This window comes from Saccoglossus kowalevskii, chromosome 11, assembly GCF_978046115.1.
Source record: "Saccoglossus kowalevskii chromosome 11, keSacKowa6.1, whole genome shotgun sequence".
Taxonomy (NCBI): Eukaryota; Metazoa; Hemichordata; class Enteropneusta; family Harrimaniidae; genus Saccoglossus; species Saccoglossus kowalevskii.
In genome coordinates this window covers 34,872,508-34,896,441 of record NC_140651.1, presented here as the reverse complement: position 1 = coordinate 34,896,441, position 23,934 = coordinate 34,872,508, and the positions used below count along the sequence as shown (strand labels likewise).

At 35.7% G+C, this 23,934-nt stretch overlaps 1 protein-coding gene across 1 annotated transcript in view; it reads left to right on the top strand.

Moving 5' to 3' along the window:
* LOC102808372 (ornithine transcarbamylase, mitochondrial-like) overlaps window positions 1-23,934 on the top strand; it is a 57,748-nt gene that overhangs the window by 915 nt on the left and 32,899 nt on the right. Inside the window, exons 2-4 of the mRNA XM_085505142.1 lie at window positions 789-1,000; window positions 2,950-3,037; window positions 20,178-20,454. Of these exons, the coding sequence (XP_085361268.1) occupies window positions 789-1,000; window positions 2,950-3,037; window positions 20,178-20,454 (577 nt within the window). The remainder of the gene's footprint in view (window positions 1-788; window positions 1,001-2,949; window positions 3,038-20,177; window positions 20,455-23,934) is intronic.

Below are 23,934 nucleotides of genomic sequence, written 5' to 3'. Positions count from 1 at the left end.
AAATGGTTTTACAGTACTTTATTTGATATGAGACTATATATATTTATAATATATACATGGATTATAATGTAACAATATTATCACATTGCAAGCACTAAAATAACTTTTTAATTTAGTTGATTTTACTAATCAGTGAAACTCGCGAAATAAAAAAAAAAGTATATATATTGAAAGCATTTACAGTATTCACCTTTGACCCAATGTATCAAAATATATGATGGTACACATGCAGTATTTATTTTTAGCTTACAGGGTTTAGTGGTATTGCATGTAGAAATTAAAGACTCAGACAAAACAAAGAATGCATGATTATTTATGCAGCTAAATTTTAAATATTGTGAATCATTAAATATCGCAGTTGTTGGCTTCCATGCAACATATATGAGAACTATAATAAAATACATGTGTGTGGCATTTTAGATATGGTCACTAAATCCCATTTCACATCACCACCCTTACCAGTCTGGTAACACAACTTTTGCTGGTCAATATTTACATGGTGGGTTCACAGTAACTTTTTTCAGTAATACATGTGGTCCCAGTCAGCTGGCGTAAAAGTGATAATAAAATAAATTTCATTAATTTACCGATGTTTATTATATAGGTGTAGCCATCTTGTATCTGTATATATCAGTAAATTGATCGCATTTATTTTATTATCACTTGTATGCCAGCTGACTGTGCATGTAGTGTATTTGATGACTCATAGGGGTTGTGCATTGCAATTAATTGTGATTGGTTTGAATAAATTTTGCACCTGATGATAACTTTGATATTGAATTTTTCAGGGGATCTGAAGATCCACTGTCTTTTGTAGGACGTCATTTTTTGACACTGAAAGACTTTAGTTCTGATGAAATCCAACATCTGTTATGGGTAGCAACTGATTTAAAACAGAGAATGAAAATGAAGAAGGAAATATATCAACCATTGCGTGGTAAATCTATGGCTATGATATTCCAAAAAAGAAGTACAAGAACTAGGCTTTCAACAGAAACAGGTATTTGCACCAAACCTGTTTTACTCTCAACAAGCTCATTTTGTGTATTCAAACTATTTAAATTTCACTCAATGAACATTAACCATCCACAAAATAGTTTCATTTATGCTCTGCTCTTTTCCACATGAAATGTTGCAAAAAATTCAAATGGTTTGATCAAAAAGTAGCAGTCTGAACAAATTAAATGACTATTGTATAAATTGGAATTTAGAAGTAAACGTAAAGAAAACTAAAGTCATGGTATTTAATTGCAGCAACAGACTGATTAAAAACATGAATTTTAAAATCAACAACCAAGACATAACAGCTGTTAGCGAGTTTTGCTATTTAGGGGCAATATTTACTCCAAATGGGAAATTTAAAACAAACTTATCTATGTTAAAAAATAAATCAATGAAGGCTCTTTTCAGCATCAGACAAACAGTCTTAAACCACAAAATAATCTCACCAGCACTTAGTTTGAAAATTTTCGACCAATTAATTTCACCTATACTCATGTATGGTGCAGAAATCTGGGCCAATGAAATCACAACTGATTTTAAATCACAATCACAATCACAATCACATTTTAAAATTAGCCCTGGATGAAATGATAAAAATTAATTCAAACTGGGTAAGAAATATTAATGCTACACCGGGACATGATCTAATTAAAATAAAAAATGATCACAATATGGAAAATTGGAATCAAATACTAAAAAAAAGTAAAACTCAGACTATCTGATATTTATATTCAAAGATGGAGAGAAGAACTAAATTTCAGTGAAACCAATGAAAATAGGGGAACAAAACTGAGAACATACAAACTATTCAAAGTAAGTTATAATATGGAAAATTATTTGCAAAACATTTCAAATTTCAGCCTCAGGAAAATGCTTTCAAAATTCCGTCTGAGTGACCACAACTTAGAAATAGAATTAGGTAGAAGAACAAAGCCCAAAATAGAATTAGAAAATAGACACTGTAATAAATGTAACACTGAAGCATTAGGAGATGAAAAACATTTCCTGCTATTTTGTACTGGCTATATAGAACAAAGAAAAAAACTGTTTGATGAGTGTGCAATAAATATTTACACAATGGATGTGAATTCCATATTTAAAAAGATTATGGAGAATAATATAGCTTTAGCAAAATACTTAAAGAGCACAATTTTTAAAACCACAGAAAGTAATTAATTTATTTTTTATTTTACTAACATTTTATTTTTATCTCTTGTGTATTGTATGTTTTTATTTTCATTGTATTTATGTTCCTTACCATACAAAAACCCTCTGAAGGTTTTTAGTAGTGTAATAAAGTTATATATATAGTAATGTCAAATTTTTTCTGTTTGTTCTAAAATTATTATTGAATTCAGTAAAATATAAGGAAAATGTGAACAAATTTACCTAAATTTAAGTCAGAAAAAAGTTTGGTGCTAAAAGGGTTAAAATGTGAACAAATATTTTGTCGATGCAACGACCAAATACAGCTCACTCCTATCATGCGCACCCCTCTACCTTTTCGATTTGTTGTGTTGAATATTAGATAATTGTGAGAATATCAATCTAGAAGATAAGATCACTTTTAAATCAAAGAAAAGAGGGAGGGAGCTAAACTGGTTTCAACTATTCTCTTTGATAGCTACTTGATTACTTAAAACCTGGAATTAGTTTGAATTTCCCATACCAGAGAATATCAAATCACATTCCAAACAGGTTTGTATTATTATCGGTTTTATGACTGTCAATTCACTAATATATAGTATTGTATATAGTGATATACAATAAAAGTGTAGATTATGCAATCATCTACTCCTTTATGTTAGTGTTAACAGTGCTGCCTTATTAAAGACATAAACCCCATTCATTATTACACTACTCTCAACCATTCTACAGATGAATGTTTTATGTGCTGACAACATTCATTGTTTATGTTCAAGGTTCTTCTACATGTTGTATTTTTAGGCATGGCAGCATTGGGTGGTCATGCTTGTTTCCTATCAATGGATGATATTCATCTTGGAACCAATGAAACTATTCCTGACAGTGCAAGGTAAGCTGTATTTTTTGTTACCTTGGAACCAATGAAACTATTCCTGACAGTGCAAGGTAAGCTGTATTTTTAGTAACCTTGGAAACAATGAAACTATTCCAGACAGTGCAAGGTAAGCTGTATTTTTAGTAACCTTGGAACCAATGAAACTATTCCTGACAGTGCAAGGTAAGCTGTATTTTTAGTAACCTTGGAAACAATGAAACTATTCCAGACAGTGCAAGGTAAGCTGTATTTTTAGTAACCTTGGAACCAATGAAACTATTCCTGACAGTGCAAGGTAAGCTGTATTTCTAGTAACCTTGGAACCAATGAAACTATTCCTGACAGTGCAAGGTAAGCTGTATTTTTAGTAACCTTGGAACCAATGAAACTATTCCTGACAGTGCAAGGTAAGCTGTATTTTTAGTAACCTTGGAAACAATGAAACTATTCCTGACAGTGCAAGGTAAGCTGTATTTTTTGTAACCTTGGAACCAATGAAACTATTCCTGACAGTGCAAGGTAAGCTGTATTTTTAGTAACCTTGGAACCAATGAAACTATTCCTGACAGTGCAAGGTAAGCTGTATCTTTAGTAACCTTGGAAACAATGAAACTATTCCAGACAGTGCAAGGTAAGCTGTATTTTTTGTAACCTTGGAAACAATGAAACTATTCCTGACAGTGCAAGGTAAGCTGTATTTTTTGTAACCTTGGAAACAATGAAACTATTCCTGACAGTGCAAGGTAAGCTGTATTTTTTGTAACCTTGGAAACAATGAAACTATTCCTGACAGTGCAAGGTAAGCTGTATTTCTAGTAGCCTTGGAACCAATGAAACTATTCCTGACAGTGCAAGGTAAGCTGTATTTCTAGTAACCTTGGAACCAATGAAACTATTCCAGACAGTGCAAGGTAAGCTGTATTTCTAGTAACCTTGGAAACAATGAAACTATTCCTGACAGTGCAAGGTAAGCTGTATTTTTTGTAACCTTGGAACCAATGAAACTATTCCTGACAGTGCAAGGTAAGCTGTATTTTTAGTAACCTTGGAACCAATGAAACTATTCCTGACAGTGCAAGGTAAGCTGTATCTTTAGTAACCTTGGAAACAATGAAACTATTCCAGACAGTGCAAGGTAAGCTGTATTTTTTGTAACCTTGGAAACAATGAAACTATTCCTGACAGTGCAAGGTAAGCTGTATTTTTTGTAACCTTGGAAACAATGAAACTATTCCTGACAGTGCAAGGTAACCTGTATTTTTTGTAACCTTGGAAACAATGAAACTATTCCTGACAGTGCAAGGTAAGCTGTATTTCTAGTAGCCTTGGAACCAATGAAACTATTCCTGACAGTGCAAGGTAAGCTGTATTTCTAGTAACCTTGGAACCAATGAAACTATTCCTGACAGTGCAAGGTAAGCTGTATTTCTAGTAACCTTGGAACCAATGAAACTATTCCTGACAGTGCAAGGTAAGCTGTATTTTTTGTAACCTTGGAGCCAATGAAACTATTCCTGACAGTGCAAGGTAAGCTGTATTTCTAGTAACCTTGGAACCAATGAAACTATTCCTGACAGTGCAAGGTAAGCTGTATTTTTTGTAACCTTGGAGCCAATGAAACTATTCCTGACAGTGCAAGGTAAGCTGTATTTCTAGTAACCTTGGAACCAATGAAACTATTCCTGACAGTGCAAGGTAAGCTGTATTTTTTGTAATCTTGTAACCAATGAAACTATTCCTGACAGTGCAAGGTAAGCTGTATTTTTAGTAACCTTGGAACCAATGAAACTATTCCTGACAGTGCAAGGTAAGCTGTATTTTTAGTAACCTTGGAAACAATGAAACTATTCCTGACAGTGCAAGGTAAGCTGTATTTCTAGTAACCTTGGAACCAATGAAACTATTCCTGACAGTGCAAGGTAAGCTGTATTTTTAGTAACCTTGGAACCAATGAAACTATTCCTGACAGTGCAAGGTAAGCTGTATTTTTTGTAATCTTGGAACCAATGAAACTATTCCTGACAGTGCAAGGTAAGCTGTATTTTTTGTAATCTTGGAACCAATGAAACTATTCCTGACAGTGCAAGGTAAGCTGTATTTTTTTGTAATCTTGGAACCAATGAAACTATTCCTGACAGTGCAAGATAAGCTGTATTTTTAGTAACCTTGGGACCAATGAAACTATTCCTGACAGTGCAAGGTAAGTTGTATTTTTTGTAACCTTGGAACCAATGAAACTTTTCCTGACAGTGCAAGGTAAGCTGTATTTTTTGTAACCTTGGAACCAATGAAACTATTCCTGACAGTGCAAGGTAAGCTGTATTTTAGTAACCTTGGAACCAATGAAACTATTCCTGACAGTGCAAGGTAAGCTGTATTTTTTGTAACCTTGGAACCAATGAAACTATTCCTGACAGTGCAAGGTAAGCTGTATTTTTAGTAACCTTGGAAACAATGAAACTATTCCTGACAGTGCAAGATAAGCTGTATTTTTTGTAACCTTGGAACCAATGAAACTATTCCTGACAGTGAAAGGTAAGCTGTATTTTTAGTAACCTTGGAACCAATGAAACTATTCCTGACAGTGCAAGGTAAGCTGTATTTTTAGTAACCTTGGAAACAATGAAACTATTCCTGACAGTGCAAGGTAAGCTGTATTTCTAGTAACCTTGGAAACAATGAAACTATTCCTGACAGTGCAAGGTAACCTTGGAACCAATGAAACTATTCCTGACAGTGCAAGGTAAGCTGTATTTTTTGTAACCTTGGAACCAATGAAACTATTCCTGACAGTGCAAGGTAAGCTGTATTTTTTGTAACCTTGGAACCAATGAAACTATTCCTGACAGTGCAAGGTAAGCTGTATTTTTAGTAACCTTGAAACCAATGAAACTATTCCTGACAGTGCAAGATAAGCTGTATTTTTTGTAACCTTGGAACCAATGAAACTATTCCTGACAGTGCAAGATAAGCTGTATTTTTAGTAACCTTGGAACCAATGAAACGTCCTGACAGTGCAAGGTAAGCTGTATTTTTAGTAACCTTGGAACCAATGAAACTATTCCTGACAGTGCAAGGTAAGCTGTATTTTTAGTAACCTTGGAACCAATGAAACTATTCCTGACAGTGCAAGGTAAGCTGTATTTTTTGTAACCTTGGAACCAATGAAACTATTCCTGACAGTGCAAGGTAAGCTGTATTTTTTGTAACCTTGGAACCAATGAAACTATTCCAGACATTGCAAGATAAGCTGTATTTTTAGTAACCTTGGAACCAATGAAACTATTCCTGACAGTGCAAGGTAAGCTGTATTTTTTGTAACCTTGGAACCAATGAAACTATTCCTGACAGTGCAAGGTAAGCTGTATTTTTTGTAACCTTGAAAACAATGAAACTATTCCTGACAGTGCAAGGTAAGCTGTATTTTTAGTAACCTTGGAACCAATGAAACTATTCCTGACAGAGCAAGATAAGCTGTATTTTTTGTAATCTTGGAACCAATGAAACTATTCCTGACAGTGCAAGGTAAGCTGTATTTTTTGTAACCTTGGAACCAATGAAACTATTCCTGACAGTGCAAGGTAAGCTGTATTTTTTGTAACCTTGGAACCAATGAAACTATTCCTGACAGTGCAAGGTAAGCTGTATTTTTTGTAACCTTGGAACCAATGAAACTATTCCTGACAGTGCAAGGTAAGCTGTATTTTTTGTAACCTTGGAACCAATGAAACTATTCCTGACAGTGCAAGGTAAGCTGTATTTTTTGTAACCTTGGAACCAATGAAACTATTCCTGACAGTGCAAGGTAAGCTGTATTTTTTGTAACCTTGGAATCAATGAAACTATTCCTGACAGTGCAAGGTAAGCTGTATTTTTTGTAACCTTGGAACCAATGAAACTATTCCTGACAGTGCAAGATAAGCTGTATTTTTAGTAACCTTGGAACCAATGAAACTATTCCTGACAGTGCAAGGTAAGCTGTATTTTTTGTAATCTTGGAACCAATGAAACTATTCCTGACAGTGCAAGGTAAGCTGTATTTTTTGTAATCTTGGAACCAATGAAACTATTCCTGACAGTGCAAGGTAACCTTGGAACCAATGAAACTATTCCTGACAGTGCAAGGTAAGCTGTATTTTAGTAACCTTGGAACCAATGAAACTATTCCTGACAGTGCAAGGTAAGCTGTATTTTTTGTAACCTTGGAACCAATGAAACTATTCCTGACAGTGCAAGGTAAGCTGTATTTTTAGTAACCTTGGAAACAATGAAACTATTCCTGACAGTGCAAGATAAGCTGTATTTTTAGTAACCTTGGAACCAATGAAACTAGTCCTGACAGTGCAAGGTAAGCTGTATTTCTAGTAACCTTGGAACCAATGAAACTATTCCTGACAGTGCAAGGTAACCTTGGAACCAATGAAACTATTCCTGACAGTGCAAGGTAAGCTGTATTTTAGTAACCTTGGAACCAATGAAACTATTCCTGACAGTGCAAGGTAAGCTGTATTTTTTGTAACCTTGGAACCAATGAAACTATTCCTGACAGTGCAAGGTAAGCTGTATTTTTAGTAACCTTGGAAACAATGAAACTATTCCTGACAGTGCAAGGTAAGCTGTATTTCTAGTAACCTTGGGACCAATGAAACTATTCCTGACAGTGCAAGGTAAGTTGTATTTTTTGTAACCTTGGAACCAATGAAACTATTCCTGACAGTGCAAGGTAAGCTGTATTTTAGTAACCTTGGAACCAATGAAACTATTCCTGACAGTGCAAGGTAAGCTGTATTTTTTGTAACCTTGGAACCAATGAAACTATTCCTGACAGTGCAAGGTAAGCTGTATTTTTAGTAACCTTGGAAACAATGAAACTATTCCTGACAGTGCAAGGTAAGCTGTATTTTTTGTAACCTTGGAACCAATGAAACTATTCCTGACAGTGCAAGGTAAGCTGTATTTTTAGTAACCTTGGAACCAATGAAACTATTCCTGACAGTGCAAGGTAAGCTGTATTTCTAGTAACCTTGGGACCAATGAAACTATTCCTGACAGTGCAAGGTAAGTTGTATTTTTTGTAACCTTGGAACCAATGAAACTTTTCCTGACAGTGCAAGGTAAGCTGTATTTTTTGTAACCTTGGAACCAATGAAACTATTCCTGACAGTGCAAGGTAAGCTGTATTTTAGTAACCTTGGAACCAATGAAACTATTCCTGACAGTGCAAGGTAAGCTGTATTTTTTGTAACCTTGGAACCAATGAAACTATTCCTGACAGTGCAAGGTAAGCTGTATTTTTAGTAACCTTGGAAACAATGAAACTATTCCTGACAGTGCAAGATAAGCTGTATTTTTTGTAACCTTGGAACCAATGAAACTATTCCTGACAGTGAAAGGTAAGCTGTATTTTTAGTAACCTTGGAACCAATGAAACTATTCCTGACAGTGCAAGGTAAGCTGTATTTTTAGTAACCTTGGAAACAATGAAACTATTCCTGACAGTGCAAGGTAAGCTGTATTTCTAGTAACCTTGGAAACAATGAAACTATTCCTGACAGTGCAAGGTAACCTTGGAACCAATGAAACTATTCCTGACAGTGCAAGGTAAGCTGTATTTTTAGTAACCTTGAAACCAATGAAACTATTCCTGACAGTGCAAGATAAGCTGTATTTTTAGTAACCTTGGAACCAATGAAACTAGTCCTGACAGTGCAAGGTAAGCTGTATTTCTAGTAACCTTGGAACCAATGAAACTATTCCTGACAGTGCAAGGTAACCTTGGAACCAATGAAACTATTCCTGACAGTGCAAGGTAAGCTGTATTTTAGTAACCTTGGAACCAATGAAACTATTCCTGACAGTGCAAGGTAAGCTGTATTTTTTGTAACCTTGGAACCAATGAAACTATTCCTGACAGTGCAAGGTAAGCTGTATTTTTAGTAACCTTGGAAACAATGAAACTATTCCTGACAGTGCAAGATAAGCTGTATTTTTTGTAACCTTGGAACCAATGAAACTATTCCTGACAGTGCAAGGTAAGCTGTATTTTAGTAACCTTGGAACCAATGAAACTATTCCTGACAGTGCAAGGTAAGCTGTATTTCTAGTAACCTTGGGACCAATGAAACTATTCCTGACAGTGCAAGGTAAGTTGTATTTTTTGTAACCTTGGAACCAATGAAACTTTTCCTGACAGTGCAAGGTAAGCTGTATTTTTTGTAACCTTGGAACCAATGAAACTATTCCTGACAGTGCAAGGTAAGCTGTATTTTAGTAACCTTGGAACCAATGAAACTATTCCTGACAGTGCAAGGTAAGCTGTATTTTTTGTAACCTTGGAACCAATGAAACTATTCCTGACAGTGCAAGGTAAGCTGTATTTTTAGTAACCTTGGAAACAATGAAACTATTCCTGACAGTGCAAGATAAGCTGTATTTTTTGTAACCTTGGAACCAATGAAACTAGTCCTGACAGTGCAAGGTAAGCTGTATTTCTAGTAACCTTGGAACCAATGAAACTATTCCTGACAGTGCAAGGTAACCTTGGAACCAATGAAACTATTCCTGACAGTGCAAGGTAAGCTGTATTTTTTGTAACCTTGGAACCAATGAAACTTCCTGACAGTGCAAGGTAAGCTGTATTTTTAGTAACCTTGGAACCAATGAAACTATTCCTGACAGTGCAAGGTAAGCTGTATTTTTTGTAACCTTGGAACCAATGAAACTATTCCTGACATGCAAGGTAAGCTGTATTTTTAGTAACCTTGAAAACAATGAAACTATTCCTGACAGTGCAAGATAAGCTGTATTTTTTGTAACCTTGGAACCAATGAAACTATTCCTGACAGTGCAAGGTAAGCTGTATTTTTAGTAACCTTGGAAACAATGAAACTATTCCTGACAGTGCAAGGTGAGCTGTATTTTTAGTAACCTTGGAACCAATGAAACTATTCCTGACAGTGCAACGTCAGCTGTATTTTTCGTAACCTTGAAAACAATGAAACTATTCCTGACAGTGCAAGGTAAGCTGTATTTTTAGTAACCTTGAAAACAATGAAACTATTCCTGACAGTGCAAGGTAAGCTGTATTTTTTGTAACCTTGGAAACAATGAAACTATTCCTGACAGTGCAAAGTAAGCTGTATTTTTAGTAACCTTGGAACCAATGAAACTATTCCTGACAGTGCAAGGTGAGCTGTATTTTTAGTAACCTTGGAACCAATGAAACTATTCCTGACAGTGCAAGGTAAGCTGTATTTTTAGTAACCTTGGAACCAATGAAACTATTCCTGACAGTGCAAGGTGAGCTGTATTTTTTGTAACCTTGGAACCAATGAAACTATTCCTGACAGTGCAAGGTAAGCTGTATTTTTAGTAACCTTGGAACCAATGAAACTATTCCTGACAGTGCAAGGTAAGCTGTATTTTTTGTAACCTTGGAACCAATGAAACTATTCCTGACAGTGCAAGGTAAGCTGTATTTTTTGTAACCTTGGAACCAATGAAACTATTCCAGACATTGCAAGATAAGCTGTATTTTTAGTAACCTTGGAACCAATGAAACTATTCCTGACAGTGCAAGGTAAGCTGTATTTTTTGTAACCTTGGAACCAATGAAACTATTCCTGACAGTGCAAGGTAAGCTGTATTTTTTGTAACCTTGAAAACAATGAAACTATTCCTGACAGTGCAAGGTAAGCTGTATTTTTAGTAACCTTGGAACCAATGAAACTATTCCTGACAGTGCAAGGTAAGCTGTATTTTTTGTAACCTTGGAACCAATGAAACTATTCCTGACAGTGCAAGATAAGCTGTATTTTTTGTAACCTTGGAACCAATGAAACTATTCCTGACAGTGCAAGATAAGCTGTATTTTTAGTAACCTTGGAACCAATGAAACTATTCCTGACAGTGCAAGGTAAGCTGTATTTTTTGTAACCTTGGAACCAATGAAACTTCCTGACAGTGCAAGGTAAGCTGTATTTTTTGTAACCTTGGAACCAATGAAAGTATTCCTGACAGTGCAAGGTAAGCTGTATTTTTTGTAACCTTGGAACCAATGAAACTATTCCTGACAGTGCAAGGTAAGCTGTATTTTTAGTAACCTTGGAACCAATGAAACTATTCCTGACAGTGCAAGGTAAGCTGTATTTTTTCTAACCTTGGAACCAATGAAACTATTCCTGACAGTGCAAGGTAAGCTGTATTTTTTGTAACCTTGGAACCAATGAAACTATTCCTGACAGTGCAAGGTAAGCTGTATTTTTTGTAACCTTGGAACCAATGAAACTTCCTGACAGTGCAAGGTAAGCTGTATTTTTAGTAACCTTGGAACCAATGAAACTATTCCTGACAGTGCAAGGTAAGCTGTATTTTTTGTAACCTTGGAACCAATGAAACTATTCCTGACATTGCAAGGTAAGCTGTATTTTTTGTAACCTTGGAACCAATGAAACTATTCCTGACAGTGCAAGGTAAGCTGTATTTTTTGTAACCTTGGAACCAATGAAACTATTCCTGACAGTGCAAGGTAAGCTGTATTTTTTGTAACCTTGGAATCAATGAAACTATTCCTGACAGTGCAAGGTAAGCTGTATTTTTTGTAACCTTGGAACCAATGAAACTTCCTGACAGTGCAAGGTAAGCTGTATTTTTAGTAACCTTGGAACCAATGAAACTATTCCTGACAGTGCAAGGTAAGCTGTATTTTTTGTAACCTTGGAACCAATGAAACTATTCCTGACATGCAAGGTAAGCTGTATTTTTAGTAACCTTGAAAACAATGAAACTATTCCTGACAGTGCAAGATAAGCTGTATTTTTTGTAACCTTGGAACCAATGAAACTATTCCTGACAGTGCAAGGTAAGCTGTATTTTTAGTAACCTTGGAAACAATGAAACTATTCCTGACAGTGCAAGGTGAGCTGTATTTTTAGTAACCTTGGAACCAATGAAACTATTCCTGACAGTGCAACGTCAGCTGTATTTTTCGTAACCTTGAAAACAATGAAACTATTCCTGACAGTGCAAGGTAAGCTGTATTTTTAGTAACCTTGAAAACAATGAAACTATTCCTGACAGTGCAAGGTAAGCTGTATTTTTTGTAACCTTGGAACCAATGAAACTATTCCTGACAGTGCAAGGTAAGCTGTATTTTTTGTAACCTTGAAAACAATGAAACTATTCCTGACAGAGCAAGATAAGCTGTATTTTTTGTAATCTTGGAACCAATGAAACTATTCCTGACAGTGCAAGGTAAGCTGTATTTTTTGTAACCTTGGAACCAATGAAACTATTCCTGACAGTGCAAGGTAAGCTGTATTTTTTGTAACCTTGGAACCAATGAAACTATTCCTGACAGTGCAAGGTAAGCTGTATTTTTTGTAACCTTGGAACCAATGAAACTATTCCTGACAGTGCAAGGTAAGCTGTATTTTTTGTAACCTTGGAACCAATGAAACTATTCCTGACAGTGCAAGGTAAGCTGTATTTTTTGTAACCTTGGAACCAATGAAACTATTCCTGACAGTGCAAGGTAAGCTGTATTTTTTGTAACCTTGGAATCAATGAAACTATTCCTGACAGTGCAAGGTAAGCTGTATTTTTTGTAACCTTGGAACCAATGAAACTATTCCTGACAGTGCAAGATAAGCTGTATTTTTAGTAACCTTGGAACCAATGAAACTATTCCTGACATTGCAAGGTAAGCTGTATTTTTTGTAACCTTGGAACCAATGAAACTATTCCTGACAGTGCAAGGTAAGCTGTATTTTTTGTAACCTTGGAACCAATGAAACTATTCCTGACAGTGCAAGGTAAGCTGTATTTTTTGTAACCTTGGAATCAATGAAACTATTCCTGACAGTGCAAGGTAAGCTGTATTTTTTGTAACCTTGGAACCAATGAAACTTCCTGACAGTGCAAGGTAAGCTGTATTTTTAGTAACCTTGGAACCAATGAAACTATTCCTGACAGTGCAAGGTAAGCTGTATTTTTTGTAACCTTGGAACCAATGAAACTATTCCTGACATGCAAGGTAAGCTGTATTTTTAGTAACCTTGAAAACAATGAAACTATTCCTGACAGTGCAAGATAAGCTGTATTTTTTGTAACCTTGGAACCAATGAAACTATTCCTGACAGTGCAAGGTAAGCTGTATTTTTAGTAACCTTGGAAACAATGAAACTATTCCTGACAGTGCAAGGTGAGCTGTATTTTTAGTAACCTTGGAACCAATGAAACTATTCCTGACAGTGCAACGTCAGCTGTATTTTTCGTAACCTTGAAAACAATGAAACTATTCCTGACAGTGCAAGGTAAGCTGTATTTTTAGTAACCTTGAAAACAATGAAACTATTCCTGACAGTGCAAGGTAAGCTGTATTTTTTGTAACCTTGGAACCAATGAAACTATTCCTGACAGTGCAAGGTAAGCTGTATTTTTTGTAACCTTGAAAACAATGAAACTATTCCTGACAGAGCAAGATAAGCTGTATTTTTTGTAATCTTGGAACCAATGAAACTATTCCTGACAGTGCAAGGTAAGCTGTATTTTTTGTAACCTTGGAACCAATGAAACTATTCCTGACAGTGCAAGGTAAGCTGTATTTTTTGTAACCTTGGAACCAATGAAACTATTCCTGACAGTGCAAGGTAAGCTGTATTTTTTGTAACCTTGGAACCAATGAAACTATTCCTGACAGTACAAGGTAAGCTGTATTTTTTGTAACCTTGGAACCAATGAAACTATTCCTGACAGTGCAAGGTAAGCTGTATTTTTTGTAACCTTGGAACCAATGAAACTATTCCTGACAGTGCAAGGTAAGCTGTATTTTTTGTAACCTTGGAATCAATGAAACTATTCCTGACAGTGCAAGGTAAGCTGTATTTTTTGTAACCTTGGAACCAATGAAACTATTCCTGACAGTGCAAGATAAGCTGTATTTTTAGTAACCTTGGAACCAATGAAACTATTCCTGACAGTGCAAGGTAAGCTGTATTTTTTGTAATCTTGGAACCAATGAAACTATTCCTGACAGTGCAAGGTAAGCTGTATTTTTTGTAATCTTGGAACCAATGAAACTATTCCTGACAGTGCAAGGTAACCTTGGAACCAATGAAACTATTCCTGACAGTGCAAGGTAAGCTGTATTTTAGTAACCTTGGAACCAATGAAACTATTCCTGACAGTGCAAGGTAAGCTGTATTTTTTGTAACCTTGGAACCAATGAAACTATTCCTGACAGTGCAAGGTAAGCTGTATTTTTAGTAACCTTGGAAACAATGAAACTATTCCTGACAGTGCAAGATAAGCTGTATTTTTAGTAACCTTGGAACCAATGAAACTAGTCCTGACAGTGCAAGGTAAGCTGTATTTCTAGTAACCTTGGAACCAATGAAACTATTCCTGACAGTGCAAGGTAACCTTGGAACCAATGAAACTATTCCTGACAGTGCAAGGTAAGCTGTATTTTAGTAACCTTGGAACCAATGAAACTATTCCTGACAGTGCAAGGTAAGCTGTATTTCTAGTAACCTTGGGACCAATGAAACTATTCCTGACAGTGCAAGGTAAGTTGTATTTTTTGTAACCTTGGAACCAATGAAACTATTCCTGACAGTGCAAGGTAAGCTGTATTTTAGTAACCTTGGAACCAATGAAACTATTCCTGACAGTGCAAGGTAAGCTGTATTTTTTGTAACCTTGGAACCAATGAAACTATTCCTGACAGTGCAAGGTAAGCTGTATTTTTAGTAACCTTGGAAACAATGAAACTATTCCTGACAGTGCAAGGTAAGCTGTATTTTTTGTAACCTTGGAACCAATGAAACTATTCCTGACAGTGCAAGGTAAGCTGTATTTTTAGTAACCTTGGAACCAATGAAACTATTCCTGACAGTGCAAGGTAAGCTGTATTTCTAGTAACCTTGGGACCAATGAAACTATTCCTGACAGTGCAAGGTAAGTTGTATTTTTTGTAACCTTGGAACCAATGAAACTTTTCCTGACAGTGCAAGGTAAGCTGTATTTTTTGTAACCTTGGAACCAATGAAACTATTCCTGACAGTGCAAGGTAAGCTGTATTTTAGTAACCTTGGAACCAATGAAACTATTCCTGACAGTGCAAGGTAAGCTGTATTTTTTGTAACCTTGGAACCAATGAAACTATTCCTGACAGTGCAAGGTAAGCTGTATTTTTAGTAACCTTGGAAACAATGAAACTATTCCTGACAGTGCAAGATAAGCTGTATTTTTTGTAACCTTGGAACCAATGAAACTATTCCTGACAGTGAAAGGTAAGCTGTATTTTTAGTAACCTTGGAACCAATGAAACTATTCCTGACAGTGCAAGGTAAGCTGTATTTTTAGTAACCTTGGAAACAATGAAACTATTCCTGACAGTGCAAGGTAAGCTGTATTTCTAGTAACCTTGGAAACAATGAAACTATTCCTGACAGTGCAAGGTAACCTTGGAACCAATGAAACTATTCCTGACAGTGCAAGGTAAGCTGTATTTTTAGTAACCTTGAAACCAATGAAACTATTCCTGACAGTGCAAGATAAGCTGTATTTTTAGTAACCTTGGAACCAATGAAACTAGTCCTGACAGTGCAAGGTAAGCTGTATTTCTAGTAACCTTGGAACCAATGAAACTATTCCTGACAGTGCAAGGTAACCTTGGAACCAATGAAACTATTCCTGACAGTGCAAGGTAAGCTGTATTTTAGTAACCTTGGAACCAATGAAACTATTCCTGACAGTGCAAGGTAAGCTGTATTTTTTGTAACCTTGGAACCAATGAAACTATTCCTGACAGTGCAAGGTAACCTTGGAACCAATGAAACTATTCCTGACAGTGCAAGGTAAGCTGTATTTTAGTAACCTTGGAACCAATGAAACTATTCCTGACAGTGCAAGGTAAGCTGTATTTTTTGTAACCTTGGAACCAATGAAACTATTCCTGACAGTGCAAGGTAAGCTGTATTTTTAGTAACCTTGGAAACAATGAAACTATTCCTGACAGTGCAAGATAAGCTGTATTTTTTGTAACCTTGGAACCAATGAAACTATTCCTGACAGTGCAAGGTAAGCTGTATTTTAGTAACCTTGGAACCAATGAAACTATTCCTGACAGTGCAAGGTAAGCTGTATTTCTAGTAACCTTGGGACCAATGAAACTATTCCTGACAGTGCAAGGTAAGTTGTATTTTTTGTAACCTTGGAACCAATGAAACTTTTCCTGACAGTGCAAGGTAAGCTGTATTTTTTGTAACCTTGGAACCAATGAAACTATTCCTGACAGTGCAAGGTAAGCTGTATTTTAGTAACCTTGGAACCAATGAAACTATTCCTGACAGTGCAAGGTAAGCTGTATTTTTTGTAACCTTGGAACCAATGAAACTATTCCTGACAATGCAAGGTAAGCTGTATTTTTAGTAACCTTGGAAACAATGAAACTATTCCTGACAGTGCAAGATAAGCTGTATTTTTTGTAACCTTGGAACCAATGAAACTAGTCCTGACAGTGCAAGGTAAGCTGTATTTCTAGTAACCTTGGAACCAATGAAACTATTCCTGACAGTGCAAGGTAACCTTGGAACCAATGAAACTATTCCTGACAGTGCAAGGTAAGCTGTATTTTTTGTAACCTTGGAACCAATGAAACTTCCTGACAGTGCAAGGTAAGCTGTATTTTTAGTAACCTTGGAACCAATGAAACTATTCCTGACAGTGCAAGGTAAGCTGTATTTTTTGTAACCTTGGAACCAATGAAACTATTCCTGACATGCAAGGTAAGCTGTATTTTTAGTAACCTTGAAAACAATGAAACTATTCCTGACAGTGCAAGATAAGCTGTATTTTTTGTAACCTTGGAACCAATGAAACTATTCCTGACAGTGCAAGGTAAGCTGTATTTTTAGTAACCTTGGAAACAATGAAACTATTCCTGACAGTGCAAGGTGAGCTGTATTTTTAGTAACCTTGGAACCAATGAAACTATTCCTGACAGTGCAACGTCAGCTGTATTTTTCGTAACCTTGAAAACAATGAAACTATTCCTGACAGTGCAAGGTAAGCTGTATTTTTAGTAACCTTGAAAACAATGAAACTATTCCTGACAGTGCAAGGTAAGCTGTATTTTTTGTAACCTTGGAAACAATGAAACTATTCCTGACAGTGCAAAGTAAGCTGTATTTTTAGTAACCTTGGAACCAATGAAACTATTCCTGACAGTGCAAGGTGAGCTGTATTTTTAGTAACCTTGGAACCAATGAAACTATTCCTGACAGTGCAAGGTAAGCTGTATTTTTAGTAACCTTGGAACCAATGAAACTATTCCTGACAGTGCAAGGTGAGCTGTATTTTTTGTAACCTTGGAACCAATGAAACTATTCCTGACAGTGCAAGATAAGCTGTATTTTTTGTAACCTTGGAACCAATGAAACTATTCCTGACAGTGCAAGGTGAGCTGTATTTTTAGTAACCTTGGAACCAATGAAACTATTCCTGACAGTGCAAGGTAAGCTGTATTTTTAGTAACCTTGGAACCAATGAAACTATTCCAGACATTGCAAGATAAGCTGTATTTTTAGTAACCTTGGAACCAATGAAACTATTCCTGACAGTGCAAGGTAAGCTGTATTTTTTGTAACCTTGGAACCAATGAAACTATTCCTGACAGTGCAAGGTAAGCTGTATTTTTTGTAACCTTGAAAACAATGAAACTATTCCTGACAGTGCAAGGTAAGCTGTATTTTTAGTAACCTTGGAACCAATGAAACTATTCCTGACAGTGCAAGGTAAGCTGTATTTTTTGTAACCTTGGAACCAATGAAACTATTCCTGACAGTGCAAGATAAGCTGTATTTTTTGTAACCTTGGAACCAATGAAACTATTCCTGACAGTGCAAGGTAAGCTGTATTTTTTGTAACCTTGGAACCAATGAAACTTCCTGACAGTGCAAGGTAAGCTGTATTTTTTGTAACCTTGGAACCAATGAAAGTATTCCTGACAGTGCAAGGTAAGCTGTATTTTTTGTAACCTTGGAACCAATGAAACTATTCCTGACAGTGCAAGGTAAGCTGTATTTTTAGTAACCTTGGAACCAATGAAACTATTCCTGACAGTGCAAGGTAAGCTGTATTTTTTCTAACCTTGGAACCAATGAAACTATTCCTGACAGTGCAAGGTAAGCTGTATTTTTTGTAACCTTGGAACCAATGAAACTATTCCTGACAGTGCAAGGTAAGCTGTATTTTTTGTAACCTTGGAACCAATGAAACTTCCTGACAGTGCAAGGTAAGCTGTATTTTTAGTAACCTTGGAACCAATGAAACTATTCCTGACAGTGCAAGGTAAGCTGTATTTTTTGTAACCTTGGAACCAATGAAACTATTCCTGACATTGCAAGGTAAGCTGTATTTTTTGTAACCTTGGAACCAATGAAACTATTCCTGACAGTGCAAGGTAAGCTGTATTTTTTGTAACCTTGGAACCAATGAAACTATTCCTGACAGTGCAAGGTAAGCTGTATTTTTTGTAACCTTGGAATCAATGAAACTATTCCTGACAGTGCAAGGTAAGCTGTATTTTTTGTAACCTTGGAACCAATGAAACTTCCTGACAGTGCAAGGTAAGCTGTATTTTTAGTAACCTTGGAACCAATGAAACTATTCCTGACAGTGCAAGGTAAGCTGTATTTTTTGTAACCTTGGAACCAATGAAACTATTCCTGACATGCAAGGTAAGCTGTATTTTTAGTAACCTTGAAAACAATGAAACTATTCCTGACAGTGCAAGATAAGCTGTATTTTTTGTAACCTTGGAACCAATGAAACTATTCCTGACAGTGCAAGGTAAGCTGTATTTTTAGTAACCTTGGAAACAATGAAACTATTCCTGACAGTGCAAGGTGAGCTGTATTTTTAGTAACCTTGGAACCAATGATACTATTCCTGACAGTGCAACGTCAGCTGTATTTTTCGTAACCTTGAAAACAATGAAACTATTCCTGACAGTGCAAGGTAAGCTGTATTTTTAGTAACCTTGAAAACAATGAAACTATTCCTGACAGTGCAAGGTAAGCTGTATTTTTTGTAACCTTGGAAACAATGAAACTATTCCTGACAGTGCAAGGTAAGCTGTATTTTTAGTAACCTTGGAACCAATGAAACTATTCCTGACAGTGCAAGGTGAGCTGTATTTTTAGTAACCTTGGAACCAGTGAAACTATTCCTGACAGTGCAAGGTAAGCTGTATTTTTAGTAACCTTGGAAACAATGAAACTATTCCTGACAGTGCAAGGTAAGCTGTATTTTTAGTAACCTTGGAACCAATGAAACTATTCCTGACAGTGCAAGGTAAGCTGTATTTTTAGTAACCTTGGAACCAATGAAACTATTCCTGACAGTGCAAGGTCAGTTTGAATAATTATTTCCAGATGTTTACAAGTTACAGATACATGTGTATACCAAATACTTATAATTCAAAATTGTTAGAGGCCCCTATTGTTATTGTCCATTTTTTCTTCCTTTCTACTTTCTTCCGTAATTGACCAAAATTTTGGACATTTGTTTCTTAAAGCTGCTTAAACTGATCTACTTGAAATAATATGTCTGCCCATAGCTCCATACGAGAAAAATAATATAATTTTCATCAGTCACATGGTTTGGCAGCCATCTTGGATATTGAGCAAACAGAAATTGTTCAATTACATGTGTTGTATTGGTTCGATTGGAATAAAAGTTTGTTTGTGTATTCTACTCTTTAGATACATTCTTTACCCTGAATGGCATATAGGGTGGAGGCTTCTAACCTCATTAATATACATAACTGCTGTATCTCAAGCACTGTTGTAGTCAGGAAGATGAGTTAAACAAGAGATTTGACTAAAATAACAGATGACCATATATGGTCATGTGAACTCATTAATTTGCAAATCAGTCATATCTGAAACACTGTTGCAGAATGGGACATGCATCCAAGGCCATGAAGGCATCAAACAAAACATGTACATACTATAAAAATAGTTGTACATGTCACATACCCTCATTAATATGCATAGGCACATGGCTGATAATATATTCTGAAATCAATATCTCTACCACTGACGCCGCTTGTGGCTTTAATTTTCTAATTCTTTTCATTATATTTCAGAGTACTGTCCAGGTTTGTAGATGTAGTGCTTGCTAGAGTATATGGACATAGTGACTTAGATGAATTAGCCAAGTCTTCTACAATCCCTATTATCAATGGTCTATCAGATACCTACCATCCATTGCAGATATTAGCAGATCTATTGACTCTACAGGAACATTACAATGGACTTAAAGGTCGTACAATAGCTTGGGTGGGAGACGGAAATAATATACTCCATTCAATAATGATGGCAGCACCAAAAATGGGTATGAATGTCAAACTAGCCACACCAAAGGTACGTTATCATGTATTCATCTTTTCAGTTCACTTTTAGTGCACCCACAAGATTTATGTATTAATGTACGACATAATTAGCAATTTTTGACTCCCATGTGCAAAGCACAAAATGGGAGTCTTTGCGGTTCGTGTGTGTGTGTATGTGTGTGTGTGTGTGTGTGTGTGTATGTGTGTCCGACTGTTCCACTGATATCTTAAGAACCATACATCAGTTTTTGATGAAACTTGGTGCATAGATGCTCTGAGCTAATGCGCAGATTTGATTAGGTTTTGGTAAAATTTCATGCATATTAATTACCTAATTTGCATGATAATAAGCTAATTTTTAGCTGTTCTATTGATATCTAAAGAACCACTTATTGGATTTTGATGAAACTTGGTACATGGATGCTCTGAACTAATGCTTGGTTTTGATTAGTTTTTGGTAAAAATTACCTAATTACTAATTACCTAATTTGCATAATGATTAGTCAATTTTCGATTTTTCCACTGATATCTCAAGTACTAATCATCACATTTCAATGAAACTTGGTACATAGATGTCATATGACACTGCACAAACCTGATAGTTTTTAAGGTAATGTCAGTGCATATTAATTACCTAATTTGCATAATTAATTAATTTTCAGCTTTTGATGTTTCAAGTAGTAAGCATTACATTTCAATGAAACTTGGTACATAGATACTCAAGGACTATACAGAGATTGATTGTTTTGGGATAAATATTTGTGCATATTAATTACCTATTTTGCATAATTAATTAATTTTCAGCTTTTGATGTTTCAAATAATAAGCATTACATTTCAATGAAACTTGGTACATAGATACTCAAGGACTATGCAGAGATTGATTGTTTTGGGATAAATATTTGTGCATGTTAATTACCTAATTTGCATAATTAGTTAATTTTCAGCTTTTGATGTTTCAAGTAGTAAGCATTACATTTCAATGAAACTTGGTAAATGGATACTCAAGGACTATGCAGAGTTTGATTGTTTTGGGATAAATATTTGTGCATATTAATTACCTAATTTGCATAATTAGTTAATTTTCAGCTTTTCCACAGATATCTCAAGTACTAATTATCACATTGCAATGAAACTTGGTACATAGATCCTTTAGGACTATCAAGAAACCTGATTAGTTTTAGGGTAAATAATTGTGTATATTAATTACCTAATTTGCATAATTAATTAATTTTCACACTGATTTCTCAAGTACTAATCATCACATTTCAATGAAACTTTGTACATGGATGCTGTAGGACAATAGACAATTGTGGGTTAAAATCTGTACATATTAATTACTAATTTACATAATTAACCACTTTTAAGCTATAACACTAATATCTAAAGTACTAATTATTCCATTTCAATGAAACTCAGTGCAAAGATGCTCTAGGACAATGTACAAACCTGATTAGTTTGGGGTTAAAATCTGTTTATATTAATTCCCTAATTAGCATAATAATTTATAATTTATAATCACATTTCAATAAAACTTGGTACATAGATGTTCTGTTACATTGCGCAGACCTCATTAGTTTTCCATTAAAATCTGTTCATATTAATTTTCTGATTTGCATTATTAGTTTTCGGCTTTTCCATCACTATCACTATCTCTTACAAGTAATTTTGAATTATATTTAATGTGTCTTCAATACTCTCAGCACATGGGAGTTCTTTCTAAGCTTTCTTTGATCTGACTTGTATTGGATTTGATAATAGATTGAATAGATGTAGAGAAAGGAGTATAGGTTTGAATCCACAATTTAAAATTTAATGTTTTGAAATAACAGACTTATACATTTATAGCAAGTAGTCAACTCAATCAAAATTTCTAACGTTGCCAATACCTTCTGTGATGATGCTGTGTACTATTTGAATTTTTAAAGTTAAACTAGATGAAACACTCTTGTTAATTGTGTAAAACTATGGAAACTATGGGAAGTTTAATTGTAGTGTTAAACCTGAAGGATTCCCTCCTAAATTTATTGTTATACTATCACTGCCATATGGGATTTCAAGTTCAGGAATAAAAACTGCAATAAAGACTTCCACAAATCTTCTTCAGAACAACTAGTCACAATGATCTGAAATTTGATTTGTAGCATCTACATCTATGTACCAAATGCGTTAGGTGATAATTATTTTAGGCTCTGCTATCATCTTTGATGAGCAAAGCTTATCATATGAATATACATATCATGTGTCGTTGTCATTGTTGTTGTCCGTGCCAACTTTTCACTTTTTTTTAGTTGGCCGGGGAAACTACTGTGCAACGAGACGTGGTCTTGAAACGCGCGTGTTTTCGCCAGCGAACTGAGTCAGGGGATACGACACCGCCTCAGTTACACAGACTGGACATCCTCCACCCTCTTGGATGGAAAGATGGCGAGTCCACTGGGCTCTCTCTGGAATTTGCTAGGTAATAGTAAATTTACTAATCAAGAAAAAAAAGTATTAGTAAACTTTGTCTGGAAACTGCGGAGCATTTTCCTGCGACCGAGCAGTACCGAGTACTGAAAATGGTGCTTGCTGGTAGCAACCTGAGCTCTAATTTTGTGTGTAATTTCATGACATCAAATTAGGCAGTCTGCTCCACAAAATGTACCATTTATGATGGTACAACAAAACATCACAACAAAATATGCAATGTAGACACCAGAACCTTTATTTGAATAACTCAGTATTAAGTAAACATATTCATGATAAGCTCACATTGTTAACAGTGGGGAAAATAGTCATCTTTCAAAAGTTCACTAAGTTCACTGCCTAGAACACAAGTCATCCTGTGAATAAATTTTCACGGGAAATTTCTCAGAAAAAAAACTCTATGCCAATCAATATTATTATGAAGTAATCTCCCGTGCTCATCATGCAAACCCATCATGTTGACGTTTATGACGACACAAAATGACTATTTATTTTCATCGAAATTTCTGAATTAAAGTGAAAAAGTAACTAAAGTAACTTTCGGTCTTGTAACTCGATCTCAATGCTAAGAATGCCCGGTAAGAATGTTACACAAATTATAGTATTTTTCGATCGATTCGCTAACATTGTCTCACCTTCCATTAGCTGTGGAATCATAGCCCTATGTTGCCGACCGCATTATTTACGTGACAGACACTGGCCGGCCCATGTTCGACATACAACAACAGAAATAAAAACAAGACGTCCGAATGAAATTGGTAGGGCAAAATTAGATTGTATGTCGCACCAAAGAGCTAAGGAACTGCAGCTAACCTTCCATTATTTCTGAAATCGTGCTGCAGTACGATCAACTTTCCGTTTCTTGGTGCTGTCAGGGTTAAGACACCCATGGGTTTCTGGTTCTGAACACGATTTAGCGGTTTCTCCATCTCGTCGTGAAAAATACTCGTCGAGCAGTTGTCTGCTCCTTTTTGACGTAGTCTCCATTTTCAATAAATAAACAAATCACGTGTTTGATAAGGGCGACATGAAACCGTCCCATA